We start from the raw sequence: 16764 nt of genomic DNA on the forward strand, positions 1-16764 counted from the left end.
AATCCCTCCTCACTTGACTCTTTAAATTAATTTTAGAGAATTCACACACCTCCCATTATCCAAATGTTAATGCAGTGGTGTCTTTTGCTTCATCAGAAAAGAATTACTTGCTGAACTTTATTTCTCCCACCCAAAGTACCCAAATATCCCCAAGAAATGGTAAAAGGGAGGAAATGTCAAGTAACGGAAGCAGGCAGAGGCAGGGAGGGGAGAAGTTCTTCTGTTCAGTCCATGGTCAGTAAAGCTGACCATTAGGTTTCAGACTGGCCTGTCTGATCCTCTCCCATCTCTTGGAAAGGTGATGGGCTTTATGTGAAATTATAGCCAAAGGAATATTTCCACACTTTCTTTTGCATTCATGCCTGCCCAGCATCAATAAAGTTTTCTGAAACCTTTCTAGAAATTAAAAGCAATCTGGAGGGGCACCTGGGTGTCCCAGTCGGTTAAGCGTCCAACTTCAGCTCAGGTCACAATCTCACTGTTTGTGGGTTCCAGCCCTGCATCAGGCTCTGCTGACAGCCTGATTCAGATTCTGTGTCTCCCTCTCTCTCTGCCCCTCCCCAGCTCATGCTCTGTCTCTCTCTGCCTCTCAAACACAAATAAAAGTTAAAAAGCAATCTGGAAGCTGGAATATTTCCAAAGCAACTTAAAAATCCTTACAAACAGGAAAGCAAGTTTGCATTGAAGAGCACGGCATTGGCTTAGCTGTTTGGGGAGCTGACCAGAGAAAGGGAACTGTGTTTTATTTCTACTTCACATACACTGGAAAGAAAACATGATAGGAGAGTATTACATAGATCTTGTTATGCCGACAGCTACTTCTCTGGCACAGCTTAGAATGACTTTGGCACTATCCTCAAAAAGTTTTTAAGCCAGAGAATGGCTGCAAAAGGAGAGACAAAATTTAGGTCAGGGGGATGGCGAACGTTTAATTTGAGGAGTTGGCCTTTTGAACAAAGACTTGATCGACAAGCTAGGATTTCAGCAGGTAGAGGGGCAGACAAGGCTTTGAAGGCAGAGAAGAGAAGCACAGCCAGAAGCCAGGAGTGGGTAGGGATGGCATGGGTGGTAGATTTGCCATCCAGGCTGTTGATTAAAATTAACACCAAATCATAATGGAAGAGCTCAGGGATGTGCAAAGGCCTCTTACAGACAGACCATTTCCCAGGCCAGCAGCAAAGGATAAGCAGTTTTGAGCCTAGGTGAACATATGAACAGGTAGAGGATGAACATGAGCAGTGTGTGTGTGTGTGTGTGTGTGTGTGTGTGTTGTGTGTGTGTTGGGAGGAGTAAGGGGAGGGTTGGTGGTCAACCTGGAAACTTTGGAAACTAGGAGAGAAGAAAAATAAATTTGCTTTATTTTGTAAACCTGACCTGAGTCCTTGTGGTGGAAATATCCCTATTTTAGAGATGACTGCACTAGTCGAATATTGCCTAGACTCTTCACACATTTGAATGGGATCCCCATTGCTGCAAAGCTATGCTCATAATTTGGCTTCCAATGTTGCCATTGAATATATAGATTAGCAAAAGCATCTGGCCCACTTACTACTACAGTACTCACTGTAAACTGACAGGGTGACATTTTCATGTGTGCGTTGGTCTTTTGTGAGCTTGACTGGCATCAAACCATCTCCAAGAGACCAATCCATGCTTCGTGCAAAGAGGAAATCAAGTTGTGGGCCCATGAAGCTCGAGACCCAGAGCCAGTATGAGGTACTCAACAAGGTGCTGCCCCTGAGATACCCAGTTAAAATAAGTAGCCTGGGGGGCATCCTCCCTCCCACTCCCAAAATGGGTCAGCAAGGCTGGGCTGCCTTAGACGCCTTGGGAGAGGAGTTATAACAAAGGACACATTAGGAGAGGAAGTCAGGGTGTGTCATGGAAAGCCTTGAAAATTGGTTTGGCTTCTAGCCTGCAGGGCCTCCTTGCAGATACGTTGGCAGGGAATGCCACACAGTCAGTTCCCCATTTAAGGAGAACCGCTGGTCCCTGAAAGATGGACTGGATAGGAAAACCAGAGGCAGGGGACCAATCGTCAGTCTGCCATAAGTGTATAGGAGGAGGAAAAGGACAGTAACAGCACACAGAGTGAAAGGTCACTCCCAAGAGACATTTCTTGGCTCCACACGGTACTTACTGTGCCTTGACTTTCTCACTTGCAATATGTGAGAAAGAGTAGCTGCCACCTCCCCCAGAGAAGAGACTCTGCTCTTTCTGGCACCTGTATTGTGAAAATAATTTTCGGAAAGCTGCCCTCTTTTCATAAAGCACATAGAGGTGTTTAATGGCTCATGAGGCAAAGCGGAGCTCATGTGCTTCTTCTGACAGTGCACATTCTGGACTCAGCCCAAACACAATCTTCCTCTCCAGGCCTGAAAACTGTTGAATACTGTCTAAGATGATGTGACTGCCCCAAACACCGGAGGCCTGGCTGAACACAACCTTCGTTGCTCCAGGGGTTACAAATAATCCCACTGCTTTAGGCAGTGCAGGCTCATAGCGTCCTCTGTCCTCCCTTTTCCTGCACAGAATGGCTATGTCTTTGGGCAGGTAGCCACATTGGAACAGGTGGTGACACCTTTCCGCCACGCGTTTCACAATTTGTTCCATAGTGAGGCCAGTCTCTGTGTCATCCACCCCAGGCAGACCCTGGGCACACACTGCTTCCTTGTAGGCAGTTTCCCTGAACAATGGCAGTGTGTCTGGGGACCTGCCAGAGGGCAGATTTGCTCTGATCCCTCCTCATTTCTTCTTTCGTGACCGTTGCTATTTCCAGAGCACAGTGGATCCCACTGGTGATTGTTTTTCGAGGAAACTGAGCAGATGAAGGGGGGACGCCATTAATATCTGCATGATGGACTTGGAAAGGGTCCAGAATAATCCAGAGAATCCCATGATGAAGGTTTCCACTCCCAGCTCCCCTCAACTTTGGAAGGGTGATGCTCCTGGCCTTCAAGTACTAGTCTCCACATTTACTGCAGAAATTCTCAGTCTCATCCATCACTATGTGTTTAACCTCTAGGAACTCCCCTTGTAAGAAGGTTTTCCGAGTCACAACTCTGCAGGTGGTTTGTTGGCTAGAGAATGAAAGAGAGAATAAGGTTTCAGGCATATATACAAAGGGAACACCATATGCATCACTATCTACATTGGAATTAGAGGCTGGTTCTCATTTGGAGACTGATTCATTGACTCAGTGGTGTCCTAAACACTACAAAACTACTCTACTTACAAGTTACCTGATAGAATACATAAATTGCAAACTCTACTCTTTGGGGTTATCTAATTAAATCTGCACATGAAAATTTTTGAAATGAACCCAGGTAGGAGATTTCATTTCTATTACTAGTCCATTTCTGCTGCTTGACAATCCCTAAAGACAGGCTATTACATTGACAGGAAATCTCAAAAGCAATTTCCACTTGTTACTATCATTGCTTAACTTTCTTCCTTTTTAGAGCAGGTGAGCAGGTCCCTGGAGGCATAATTTTCATGTGCAAAAGAGGTATGGGCTAGGATGAATTCCTATCTAAAGCAAATCCTATTTCCCCACTTACTGGTAGTACAAAACGAAAGCCTTTTTAGATTTTGGTAAGGAAAACATCAGGAAGTTGCTGAGTTCCATGACATGTCAAGTAAGATAGAAAATCTACAGGGCTATGCCTCTCTGGGACTGCTACTCTGTTTACTTAGCTCAATTTTCCTTTGTAGTATGTTTTAGCGTACTAGAGGAGGAGGAACAAATTAGAGGAGGCAAGAAACAGCCAATTTCGTTATATAGATAGATATAGATATAGGTGATTTTTTCAAAGTAAACTTGGTTGTTTCTTTCCTCTAATTTAGATCCAAATAACATCATTCCTATAGATTTCCTGATTTATATATGCAGTCCTTGGGGATTTACTCCCCCTATGCCTTAAATCACAGCTACTTACGTTCTTCTGTACCTGTTTCGACTGTGTAGACTTCTTGAAGGAAAGCACCGATTCTTAGTCCCCTCGTATTAGGGGTTCAATAAATAACTTGTTGAATTTGCCTTTTGACTGGGATATTTTTAAACTTACCCATACAGCATAGCCCTTAGCACAGTTTACAAGATCCTCCATAATTTGGAATCTCCTTCCTTTCTAACTTCATCAACTGCTACATACCTCTACTCCCTCCCTACTCCAGTAAGACCTACCATTCTGATTCTCTCATGTGCCTTTGCACTTGCTGTGTGCCCTTTGCCTAAAAAGCCCTCCACTTCTCCTACTGACTTCTTAAGAGTATGCCAAAGGATCCTTCACCCAGGACTATTTGCTGGCCAACCTCCAACCTAAGTTAAAATAAGCATATCCTTATTATCATATTAATTATGCAACATTCAATTTGCTTATTTTTTTCTTATCTCCCTTATCGGATCTTTAGGGCCCCATCTTCAATATGTTTTTCCCTGGTAACACTAAATGTACACATTCCTAGCATATAAGTGGGGCCCCAAAAGATTTATTGGGTACATGAGTAAACCAAACCAAAAATTAAAGTGAGTTTGCCCTCATTTGCTAGATTGTATAACAACCATTTTTTTTTTTTTTACTACACTGAAAGGTAAAGACTTAAATCAGAGGCAAATTTGCATGTTTTCTGCAGTTGTCGATTCAGAATAAGTCAAACAAATGAAAACAGTTTATAAACATAATGAAATGGGTATTTAAATTCAAGTTCCTGTTAGGTATAATGTCTAATTAACTGAAATACTCTATGACTTTGAAGCATTAAATATCAAGCAAAATGTATACTTAAAACAAAACAGGCTTATTTCCACTTTTCTTAAAGTTAAGGCCAGAGATTGTAGGGAAAAAAATGTTTCTAGTTAAAGAAATTTAAAGTGATATATATAGTTGGCTAATTTGTAATGAGATGTTTAAACCTGAGCATTACATAGTACCCATTTGTAGCTCAACTACCTGATCATTTGGAGATGTGTATAGGGTTTGGGCTCTCAGATTTATGCAGCTAAGGCCTCACAACGTCTTAAACTAGAAACGCAGATAACTCTTGAGATACTGTCGAAAAGACTGACTAAATATGTTTATCATGTTGAGTCAGTGGCACTCTTACATCACATAATCCTTTAAAGAGTCGCTTTCACAAACATAAAGGATCTCTTTTGGTTTGCAGTGCAACAAATGCTTAATTTTCTCCATGATCTTTATGGCTAGGGCTGTCTTCCTGGTTCCTGGAAAGCAGTGGATAAACAATTCTCGCGGCTCCTGAAGGCTTTCTGAAAGCAACTCACATTGCTCCTCTATGAGCAAGTTGAAAAATTCACAGCCCAGCTGGTCACTCAGAAGAGATCTGGAACACAGTGAGACTATGATAAAGGCCGGCAACAAGTCTTCCATTTCATCCTTGGCAGCAAGCCTGTAGGACTGGGGGTAGTGAACAGGGATTTCATTGGGGCTGCACTGTGTGCTGGACAGGTGCATCAACCTTGGGATAGCACACACTTTCCCTGTGTAACCACCAATGGTTCCCAGTTTCTGCTTTAACTGATGAAAAGTGTTTCGGCCATATTCAAGCCCTCCAATCCAACTGGGGCGTATTAAGATTGTATGGAGTACCGGGGGACTGTTAACTGCTATTAGAAGAGCATCGCACAGGACATCCTGCTCTTTCCTTAAGCCAACATCACTGGCCCAGCTTCTAGAAACTATCACAATCCCCTGAGAACAAGGATATATCTGTGTCTTCATTAACTCCTTGAGTCCTTTATGATCAGAGAAGAGCTTCTTACAGAGGGATACCGGTTTAAACTGTATCTCTTCCTGTGTCACTGAAAATGCAAGAAATAGAAATTACAAACTAAAATTTACAAAAGCATATTGTAAGTATTCCTGCAACATCATAGGAAGAAATGAATCTAGCCATGGAACTATGGGTTTCCTTGTCTACAAAGAAAGCACCCCCTCTTTATTTTGATGTAGCCCAATAATTTATTTTTGCCTTTGTTTCCCCTGGCTCAGGAGACATATCTAGAAAGACCTGGTAATCACAATACTGGGTATTTACCCAAAGAATATGAAAACACTAATTCAAAGGGATATAGGCACCCCTACGTTTATTGCAGCATTACTTACAATAGCCAAACTATGGAAGCAGCCCAAATGTCCATTGATAGTTGAATGGATAAAGATGTGAGAAATATATATATATATATGGAAATATATATATATACACACATGGAAATATATATATATGGAAATATATATATATAAATATATATATGGAAATATATATATATATGGAAATATACATATATATATGGAATATTTTTGGCCATAGAATGAAATCTTGCCATTTGCAATGACATGGATGGATCTAGAGAGTATTATGCTAAGTGAAATAAGTCAGTTAAAGAAATAAAAATACCATATGATTTCACTCATATGTGGAATTTAATAAACAAAACAAATGAACAAAGAGGGGAAAAGACACAAACCAAAAAACAGACTTTTAACTACAGAGAACAATCAGATGGTTATCCCAGGAAAGGTGGGTAGAGGCATGGATATGAATGGGATTAAGAGTACACTCATCTTGGGGTGCCTGGGTGGCTCAGTCAGTTGAGCACGAACTTTGGCTCAGGTCATGATCTCATAGCTTGTGAGTTCGAGCTCCGCATTGAGCTCTGTGCTGACAGCTCAGAGCCTGGAGCCTGCTTTAGATTCTGTCTCTCTCTCTTGCCCTTCCCTCGCTTGCATTTTTTAAAAAAATGTGTTTTTTAAACATTAAAAAAAGAATACACTTATCTTTTTAAAAATTTTTTTTAACATTTTTTGATTTTTTGAGAGACTGAGTGTGAGTGGGGAAGGGGCAGAGAGAGAGGGAGACACAGAATCTGAGGCAGGCTTCCGGCTGTCAGCACAGAGCCTGAGGCAGGGCTCGAACTCACAGACCACAAGATCATGACCTAAGCTGAAGTCCGATGCTTAACTGACTGAGCCACCCAGGCGCCCCAAGAGTACACTCATCTTTAAAAAAAATTTTTTTTCAACGTTTATTTATTTTTGGGACAGAGAGAGACAGAGCATGAACGGGGGAGGGGCAGAGACAGAGGGAGACACAGAATCAGAAACAGGCTCCAGGCTCTGAGCCATCAGCCCAGAGCCTGACGTGGGGCTCGAACTCACGGACCTCGAGATCGTGACCTGGCTGAAGTCGGACGCTTAACCGACTGCGCCACCCAGGCGCCCCAAGAGTACACTCATCTTGATGAGCACTGAGTAATATATGGAGCTGCTGAATCACTGTATTGTACACCTGAAACTAATGTAACACTGTAATTAGCTACTCTGGAATTAAAATTTTAAATTAACTCAATAATTTTTAAAAAGAGAAAGCACCCCCTCTTCACAGGCCAGGACTACAAATTTCCTATTTCTGGCAGCTCTTGTGCAGGAGAAGGCAATAGGGAGGAGTCTTCACAGAATAGAATAGCCTCCTGGTACCTTCTCCTCAACCCCAAGTGGTCCACTACTGTTAGGAAGGCATTTCTTCCGGCTAAGGGGTGTGTGTGTGTGTGTGTGTGTACCTGGTGCTTTAGGGATCCAAGAACTTTCCTTCAGGACATTGATTCTTAACCTGTGGCAGTTTTGCCCCCTGGGGGACATTTGACAATATCTGGAATATTTTTTGTCATAGCTGGAGAAGGTGTTACCGGCATCTAGTGAGTAGAGGGCAGAAATGCTGCTAAATATCCAACCAAGTCACAGGGCAGCCCCCCTCAACAAAAATTATCGAGCTCGAATATCAATAGTGCCAAGATTGAGAAGCTCTGCCTTAGGAAGAGTCCAGGTGACCCCATGGTTCACCTCTCTCTTTTATTTTTAATTTTTTTTTCACTGTTTATTTTTGAATGAGAGAGACAGAGAGTGAGCAGCAGAAAGAGAAGGAGACACAGAATCCGAAGCAGGCTCCAGGCTCTGAGCAGTCAGCACAGAGCCTGATAGGGGGCTCGAACTTACAGACTGTGAGATCATGACCTGAGCCAGTCAGATGCTTAACCTATTAAGCCACCCAGGCACTCCAGTTCACCTCTTTCTGATTGGAAAGCCAGGGGCCGCTGTGGTATAGACTTAAAGAATTTAAGAGAATTCCTATATTTTCTCAAATTTGGAGAACAAAAGCCATACGTGACTGGAAGCCCCAGAGCACGCAGAAATATAATGTGGATACAATAACTGAGAAACAAGAGTCCATTGTATATATTATTTCAGGACCATTATGTCTACATTTGACCTCCTTTAAGGACTAATTGCCTTGGACTAATTGCTACCAATTCCTCCCAATTTATTATTTTTTGTAAACTCTATGTTCAATGTGGGGCTCAAACTCATGACCCCAAGATCAAGAGTTTCACGCTCTACCAACTGAGCTAGGCAGGCACTCCCCAACTTTATTATTATTATTATTATTGTTACTATTTTAACTTTAATTTAATTTTGTCTTTTTAGGGTTCATGTCCAGCGTGGAGCCCAATGCAGGACTTGAATTCACAACCCTGAATCAAGACCTAGGCTGAGGTCAAGAGTCAGATGCTTAACCAACTGAGCCACCCAGACGCGCCCCCATCCTCCAACTCAGTTTTAGAAAACAAAGTCCCTTCAGCTATAATGAAGAAGGAATACCTGGAAACAGACATTGTTGTAGAGGTCTCTTAAATTCCAGGACTTTTTTGGGAGATGATGGGCTTCCTAGGGCTGATGGAGCTGGTGAACTCAGGTGAAAGCTGTAGTCAGTGGCCAGACTGGAAGTTGCTAAACAAACACACGGCAAGTTGTTTCAGATGAAAAAAGAAAACTCTTTTTCATTGCCCTTACTACTGTTGACGTGAGATGTGCAGCGTGCCTGAGCCACTCATGCTTTCTACGCCTCAAACAGTTCACATATGTTAGGAAATGAAGACTGGGGACTCTTGGAGTGTCACGCATCTTCTAAGTCACTGTGTGGCTCATTTTGGGCAAGTCATTTCCTCTCTCTCGTGCGAACGTGAGCTGGTGGCCCCTAACGTTTCCTTCTAACTCTGATATTCTGATTCTGGGTCACCCCTAAAAGGAAAGGCTGCTGGTGGCTGATCAGAAAAAGGTTAGCACAGTATTTTTTTTTTTATTTTGTTATAGTTTGTTTAAACCTCCATTCAAGGTTTGGTTGGATCAGAAAGCGGCAGGATCTCTAGATTGGGGTGTGTGTCTATGAGAAAAGTAAACTCAAACAAATTTAGGACAGAATGATTTAGCAAAATCACTCGAGTTTTGATCCCAGCTTCTCTTATCAAATTTGGAACATATTGACCATGAAGACAAACTGACCTGTAAGTCCTTTATGGATTGGTTAGAAATCACCAGGGCTGATTCTGAGCCAAATTGTAAGGGAGGTGAAAACACTATGAGTCCTTCTTCCCCTCCCTCATCCCCTGCTCAGCATCTCCTTTTACATCGGTTTTTCCCCACTTGGTAGTGCCCCAAGCCCACTGGTTGAAGACATTAGCTCTTAATGTTACAGAAACCATTCAAATTTGTCAACAAGCTTCCCTTAAAGGAATTAGTGGAGGGGCACCTGGGTAGCTCAGTTGGTTGGGCAACCAACTTTGGCTCAGGTCGTGATCAGCCGGCTGGTGGGTTTGAGCCCCACATCAGGCTCTGTGCTGACAGCTCAGAGCCTGGAGCCAGCTTTTGGATTCTATGTCTCCCTCTCTCTCTGCCCCTCCCCCACTCATGCTCTGCCTCTCTCTCTCTCTCTCTCTCTCAAGAATAGACAATTAAAAGAAATTTTTTAAAAAAAGAATTAGTGAAGTCATCCTTAAACAGTGTTTCTCCCAAATACTGACTTCAGAGTGACCCTGTTGATTAATGTTTTTGACTAGAAAACCAGCCTACAAAATTCTTTCAACAGGCAGTTACCGTGCATAAGGGAACTTTCACTAATTCATAGCTGATCAGATAAATTTCCAAAAGTGGACCAAAATCCAAGCATTTCTTGACCTCAAAGAGTTCATATTCTGGGTCTTTGGAGCTGAAAATATTTTTTTAGGATTGTATTTTTAAGTAATCTCCACACCCGCTGTGGGGCCCAAACTCACAAACCCAAGATCAAGAGTTACACACTCCACTGACTGCGCCAGCCAGGCACTCTGGAACTGAAAATATTTTCAAAAGAACCCTGTAATGGGAGAATATTTGTAAGCAAAATTGCTTTCTATCCTTCAACGAAATTACCTGACCAAATACCCATGGAAGGCACAGAAGGGGTTCCTCCCTGGCTGACTAGATTATGACTTCTCTTCTGCTTTACCTGACTAAATATCCAGCATCATGGCTACCCAGTGCTCCGCCGTCAGCCTTGTGACAGAATTGTCCCTCATGATCCAGGAATCCGGGCCTCTGTGAATACTACACAGCAGAAGGGCCCCATGTGAACCACACAGACATAGCCATACAGGACATCGTTTTGGTACACATTCAAGATTTTGGTTGTGAAATGCACCTTTGGCTTCTCACAGCAGAAGTGGAAGGTTGGCAATTTTTCTACACAGCTTTCTATTTCCTTTTTTAGTAAGTCAGGGTTCACTTTTTCTCTCTGACAGCCAAACACTTCTTTGCTCTTATCATCTACTCCAATAATTAGGTATCCCCCTAGGGTGTTGGCAAACGCAGAAACATAATGAGGCAGCATTTCTTTAATCCGAGGGACAATCTTTCTGGTGGTGAACCTTTTAAGCTCCACACGTGTTGACTCCGTAACATTGAGTTTCTCCTTATACAGGAGCCTGTCCTTTGGGGTTTTTTTTTATTTTTTTTTTAATTTTTTAATGTTTTTGAGAGAGAGAGACAGAGCATGAGCAGGGGAGGAACAGAGAGAGAAGGAGACACAGAATCTGAAACCGGCTCCAGGCTCTGAGCTGTCAGCACAGAGCCTGACACGGGGCTCGAACTCACAAACCATGAGATCACGACCTGAGCCGAAGCCGGACGTTCAAACGACTGAGCCACCCAGGCGCCCCAGGAGCCTGTCCTTTTGAAACAGTTCTGAGGCAGACACCCTCCTATCTTCCTCTTCCTGAATGTATCCTTAAGGAACTTTCTGAGAACTCCACTCCTTCACCCTTGATCTTCCTCTTTGGGCTCTAGACTGCTTCTCTCTGAGAAGCTCCAAGGCACTGCTAGCGCTCAGGTTGACAGTGGAAGTCACGGCTCTCTGGTAGAGATTGGAACGCAAGCTGCAAATCCTTAGGGGGAGGCTGGAGACATCTGGGCTCCAGGACTTTACAAAAATCAGGAGATTGTGCCCCTGCTGCATGTAGTCAAGGTATTTCTGTGAACCTGAAGGAAGGAGCTTCTGAAAAGAAGTTTCCAGGTCCTGCCCCAGCCCATGGCATCGTTAACTGTAGGTTTTATCATCAATCTCTGCTTTGATCACACCCCCTCCAGAATTTAACAGCGCACAGGTAGCTTGGATAATTTTCGCATTCTCCATTCTTTTCAGACAGCTACTGGCCATCTTCTTCCTGCTCTCTTCTCCAAAAGTCATCCTGCCCACGTGTACAACTGTCTTGGAATAGAGCATTTCCATGTCGGTCTGGACGCCATCCAGCCCAGCAGTCCCTCTGTGCTCCAAACAATAACATCAAGGGGTTCCAGGAAATAACTTGGACAGAAATGTGGTTTCTATATTAACAAGAATTCTGGAGATTACAATATTTTCTTTGAACTTACAGATTACTGGAGATACATTTTAACATTGGAAACACTCTTTGATATTACTATTTTCTAACAACATTGCAAGCTCCCAAGCCTTTCCAGCATGAACAGGTATAGGTAAAGATGAATGCTTAATATTTTGCCATAGCAGAAAGATTCCATTGCTGAAACTGTTAGTCGTTTTTCATTTAAAGTCAGGAAGCAACAACAGTGAGCCCAGAGATAAAGGGCACGGATTGGCACAGGAGCCAAAGCAAGTTATACAGAATATGCAGAGGCAGAAGTTGAGCCAAAAGTTGCTCCTATTTATAATTCAAAGGGAAAGGAAGGCAATAGAGAACTAAGGGAGAATAGTTCTGGGGTATATGTGATGTGGTCTTATAAAAACAAACATAAAAGTTGGTGTTCTTTATGCACTATTTTATACATTTAAAACATTTTACTCCTGGAAGAATGTCTATTGATACCAAATGCAGAAACCGTTATAGCTTCTCAAACCTTCTTCTAAAAATACGTTTCTTCATACACAGTGTGAAGTAGGAGCAGGAGTGTTCTTTCTCTTCTAAATAGTTCTACCCTGTGCTGGGGGAGCCTCCAAGGCTCAGAAGAAAATGTGAGCCTTTGGAACATAGTCCTTAAACTATGGTCGATTTCCCTTTTTGCTTCACGGACCAGAGAGCAGCCATCCAATTTGAACTCAGGGCTCTGAAGCAAATGTTTCATAAATGGCCTTGTTAGCTCTTATTAATTGCAAAACAAAATATTTACTAACCCAAATCAAAATTTTTCCTCTAGGAGAAGAAAACCATTTCTTCTGTGTGATCTCCTCCAAGTAGAGGCCATATGGGTGTTGTTTATGCCCAGCAAGAGGGGAGAAAAGCAGGCATCCGCAGGATGGGTACCCTCTTCTGCCATTTGTTTGCTCTTGGCTGCCTTCTCACTTCCTCCAGGCAAACCAGAATCAGCCTGATGAATTGTTTTTTTCATATGTGAGCATCTTCTGTAGGTAAATGTAAACGTATGGTTCTTAGAGAAATTTCTGTTCATATAATAGAATCACAGAAGCGTTGGAAGGAACTTTAAAAATCTTCCAGTCCAACCATTTATCTGATTCCTAAGTCTTCTCTATAATATTCTCGACTCCCAACAAATCTTTTCAGCAACTGCTTGAACACCTCCAGCAACAGTAACTCACTACCTCTCAAATTAGTCCCTTCTATTTTCTGACAGCTCTGTTAGAAATGGCTTCCTGATTTTCAGTTATAATTTGTCTCCCTATAATTTCCACCTGCTGGGACCCACAAAACAAACCTAATTGCTTTTGAACTAGCAAACCTATACTCTCGTGATTGCCAAGTCTCACTGCTATTACTTGGATGCTGATAACAACTATGATAGACAATGTTTTCTGAGATTCTAGCTCCATATGAACATCCTTTGTACATTTCCCCAAATTTCTCACCTCCAATTTATTTTTTTTAATTTTTTTTAATGTTTATTTATTTTGGGGACAGAGAGAGACAGAGCATGAACGGGGGAGGGGCAGAGAGAGAGGGAGACACAGAATCGGAAGCTGGCTCCAGGCTCTAAGCCATCAGCCCAGAGCCTGACGCGGGGCTCGAACTCAGGGACCACGAGATCGTGACCTGAGCTGAAGTCAGACGCTTAACCGACTGAGCCACCCAGGCGCCCCTCCAATTTATTTAAGATGTGTTTATTCACTAAGTATTTCATTTTATCAACAGAGGTAGTTAGGGCACAACCTTTGTACACACTACACACAAACTGACAAATACCAGTGTCCATCTACTCTCGGTTCATTCATAGAGATGGTTCAAAGACTATGGAGAACATAGTGACCGAGAGCAACAGTGCTGGCTGTCCCTCACCACTGAATGACCCTAGCTAAGTCTCCTAACTTTCACTCATTCTCTCATTCAATCAGCTATTGTTTGAGCATCTGAGATGTTGAAATCCTTGCTCTGGCCCTTTCTAGCTTTGAGACCTTAGTTATGCTAACCAAAGCCTCAGATTCCTTCTGTGTAAATTAGAGATAATAATAGTGTCTTCTTTGTATAACTCTTGTGAGAATGAAATGTAGCCTGGGGCTACATGTCACAATAAAAACTGCTATTTAGTGATTGGCTTCTTTGGGCCAGATATGCAACTCTGATGGTCTCAAATTGTCCTTATGACAACTTGTAAGACATGGATTATTTTCATCATCTTATAAATGAAGAAACTGAATTCAGGGAAGTAAAGCTCAAGGCTACACACCTAGTAAGTAACAGAGCTGGGATCTGAACCCCTGTCTCTTGCAAAACTCATTTACTATCATTCTGCCATGCAGCCTTACTGTTAGCCAGAATAAGATACACGTCCTGCTCACAATCTAGAGAGCAAAAACATGTATTAACTCATTGCAATTCAACAGATATAATAGCATCAGCTGAGCACTTTACCTGCTATGCATTCTCTGTGTGCTCATTCAGCTCTTATAACAGCTTGCAAATATAGTCACATGCATGACCATTATACCCTAGTGCCACTCTGGAGAGCTAATAACATATGAACAGTGTGCTCTGGGTGTTCTGAGGAGTGACAGTAACTATGCTCGTGAGTATAAGATTTCATAAATGAGATGGTACATGAATTGCAACCTGCAAGTAAGAATGCACCAGGTTGAGGGGCACCTGGGTGGCTCAATCAGTTGTGTCCAACTCTTGATTTGGGCTCAGGTCACAATCTCACAGTTTGTGGGATCGAGCCCCACGTTGGGCTCTGTGCTCACAGCAAGAAGCCTGCTTTGGATTCTCTCTCTCCACCTCTCTTTCTGCCCCTCCCCTACTCGTGCACTGTCTCTCAAAATGAATAAACATTAAAAAAAAAAAAAAAGGAATGCACCAGGTTGAGAGGGAGAGATGGGGAAAGAAAGGGAAACTAGGTAGAAGAATAGCACATGAAAAGACCCATTATCTTCACTGTCTAACGTCTCCTGTCCTGAAACTACAATGGAAATCCTTAATAGGTCTGGTACGGAGACACTCCATTTCTCTACATTCTTCCCTTTTATTTCTCGAACTTCAACCTAAAATGGAACCAGAGCGGGGCACCTGGGTGGCTCAGTCGGTTAAGTGTCTGACTTTGGCTCAGGTCATGATCTCACAGTTCATGAGTTCAGGCCTCACATCTGGCTTTCTGCTATCAGCACAGAGTCTGCTGTGGAGGTCACTTCAGAGTCTCTGTCTCCCTCTCTCTGCCCCTCCCCTGTTCTCTCTTTCTCTAAAAAATAAATGAACATACATACATACAAATAAATAAATAAATAAATAATAAAATAAAATAAAATAAAATGGAACCAGAGGAGAGAAAATGAAATCTCACACAAGGGCCCTCAGGAAAATAAAAAGACTGAGAGACTCATTTCTCATAAATGCCTGATTTACAGAAAACTGATACTTGATATATTTTTGAGAGAGAGAGAGACAAGAGACTGTGTGTACAGGGGCATACATGTGCAAACAGGGGAGGGGCAGAGGGAGAGGGAGGTAGAGAATCCCAAGCAGGCTCCACGATCAGCCCCACACTGGGCTCGATCTCCTAAGTTGTGAGATCATGACCTGAGCCCAATTCAAGAGTCAAGGCACTCAACATATTGAGCCACCCAGGTATCCCTGGAATTTTCTTAAATGATAGTGAGTTGGTCAGGGGTTAAGTTTTACTTATGGTTCCCAAAGGCACAAACAAGAAATAACCCAGGTCAGGTTGGTCTTGCAAAGGAAGCTGAATTGAAGTTTGTTTGTATCACCAGACTGGTTGGTCTGGTCTGGTTTGCCTGGTGAATTTTCAAATCTGGCCTCCCTTTGTTTTTTATTTTAACAGACTCTAAACTGAGGTCTCTCCTCCTTACATTCCCTACCCAAATATGCAGCCTATCCCAAACTTTCAAGGGACTCAATGTAACTTGCTAACGTTTGCAAGTCTTGAACTGCAACTCCTCTGCTCTTCCTAAATAAGCTCATCTTTTTGACAATTTTGCACTTGTCTCAGTCTTCCTTTTTATTTAGGTTGACACCTTCTACCCATCCCTTTCTGACACTCATCACATTCCTCACGCTGCTTTTCATATACCACCTCTCAATTTCCACTTCCACAATCCTAATTTAGGTTCTTCTTAGCTCTCACCTATGCCAATCACTTGCTATAGTTTCCCTTTCTTTCACTTCGCCCTCCTTTGATCTATTTAAAAACACATTTGCATACATAGTTGTCAAAAGTACAGCTCTGATCACTGATCTACTCCCACTCTGAAATCTTCAAGTCTCCCACTTTCTCCAGAGTAATCTACACAGCCAGTAAGCCACCATCTTTGATGAAGTCTTGATTTGTCTTTCAAATTTCCCACCACCTCCTTTCTTTAACACTAATAGCGGTCCTCAGACTTTGGTATGAATCAGAATTATCCCTGGGTCACCTTTCAGTAATACATCTGCCTGGGATCCAACGCTAGAATTTCTGATTAGATAGTCTGGGTTGTGCTCCAGGCTTTTTTGGGTTTTTGTTGTCTTTGGTGCTAGAGGACATACATATTAAGTATCCCCTGGTGTTTTCTAACTCACCGAATTTAGAAACACTACATTTTTTCGACTTTACTTACATTTCCAAGTTCCCCCATGCTTTCTCATTTAATTCGGGCGTCAAATTATTCCTTCTGCCAGAATCTCCTAATTTTCAAAACCCATTCATCTTTCCAGACTCAGATCAAATGCCACCTCTTCCAGGAAGTCTTTCCAGTTCTCCTGCGCATTTCTTTGATATTTAGCTGCACTTTTCTTGTGGAAAGCTGATCTAGGAAGCGTCCAAGCGCCCGATCAACGAAAGAGTTCACAGAATGGAAAGGGACACATTCCTCCCAGCCCCCAGCCCTCAGCCCTCCCGCGGGAATCGGACAAGTGCAGTAAATCCTATTGGATCACTATCTGAATCGATAATTCTTCCCGGAAATACCGGGCACAACTCT

General features: G+C 42.5%; 1 protein-coding gene across 1 annotated transcript; it reads right to left on the bottom strand.

Annotated features, from left to right (window-relative positions):
• Positions 1 to 1868: 1868 nt before the first annotated feature.
• Positions 1869 to 16009, bottom strand: SLFN14 (schlafen family member 14). The gene is given in 8 exon segments (XM_047833390.1): positions 1869 to 2739; positions 2741 to 3080; positions 5107 to 5821; positions 8676 to 8804; positions 10339 to 10425; positions 10428 to 10813; positions 11054 to 11650; positions 15930 to 16009. Coding segments are annotated over 8 exon segments (2937 nt in total). The 3' UTR covers positions 1869 to 2136.
• Between the last annotated feature and the right edge of the window lie 755 nt (positions 16010 to 16764).

The sequence above is a fragment of the Prionailurus viverrinus genome, chromosome E1 (genome assembly GCF_022837055.1).
Source record: "Prionailurus viverrinus isolate Anna chromosome E1, UM_Priviv_1.0, whole genome shotgun sequence".
NCBI lineage: Eukaryota > Metazoa > Chordata > Mammalia > Carnivora > Felidae > Prionailurus > Prionailurus viverrinus.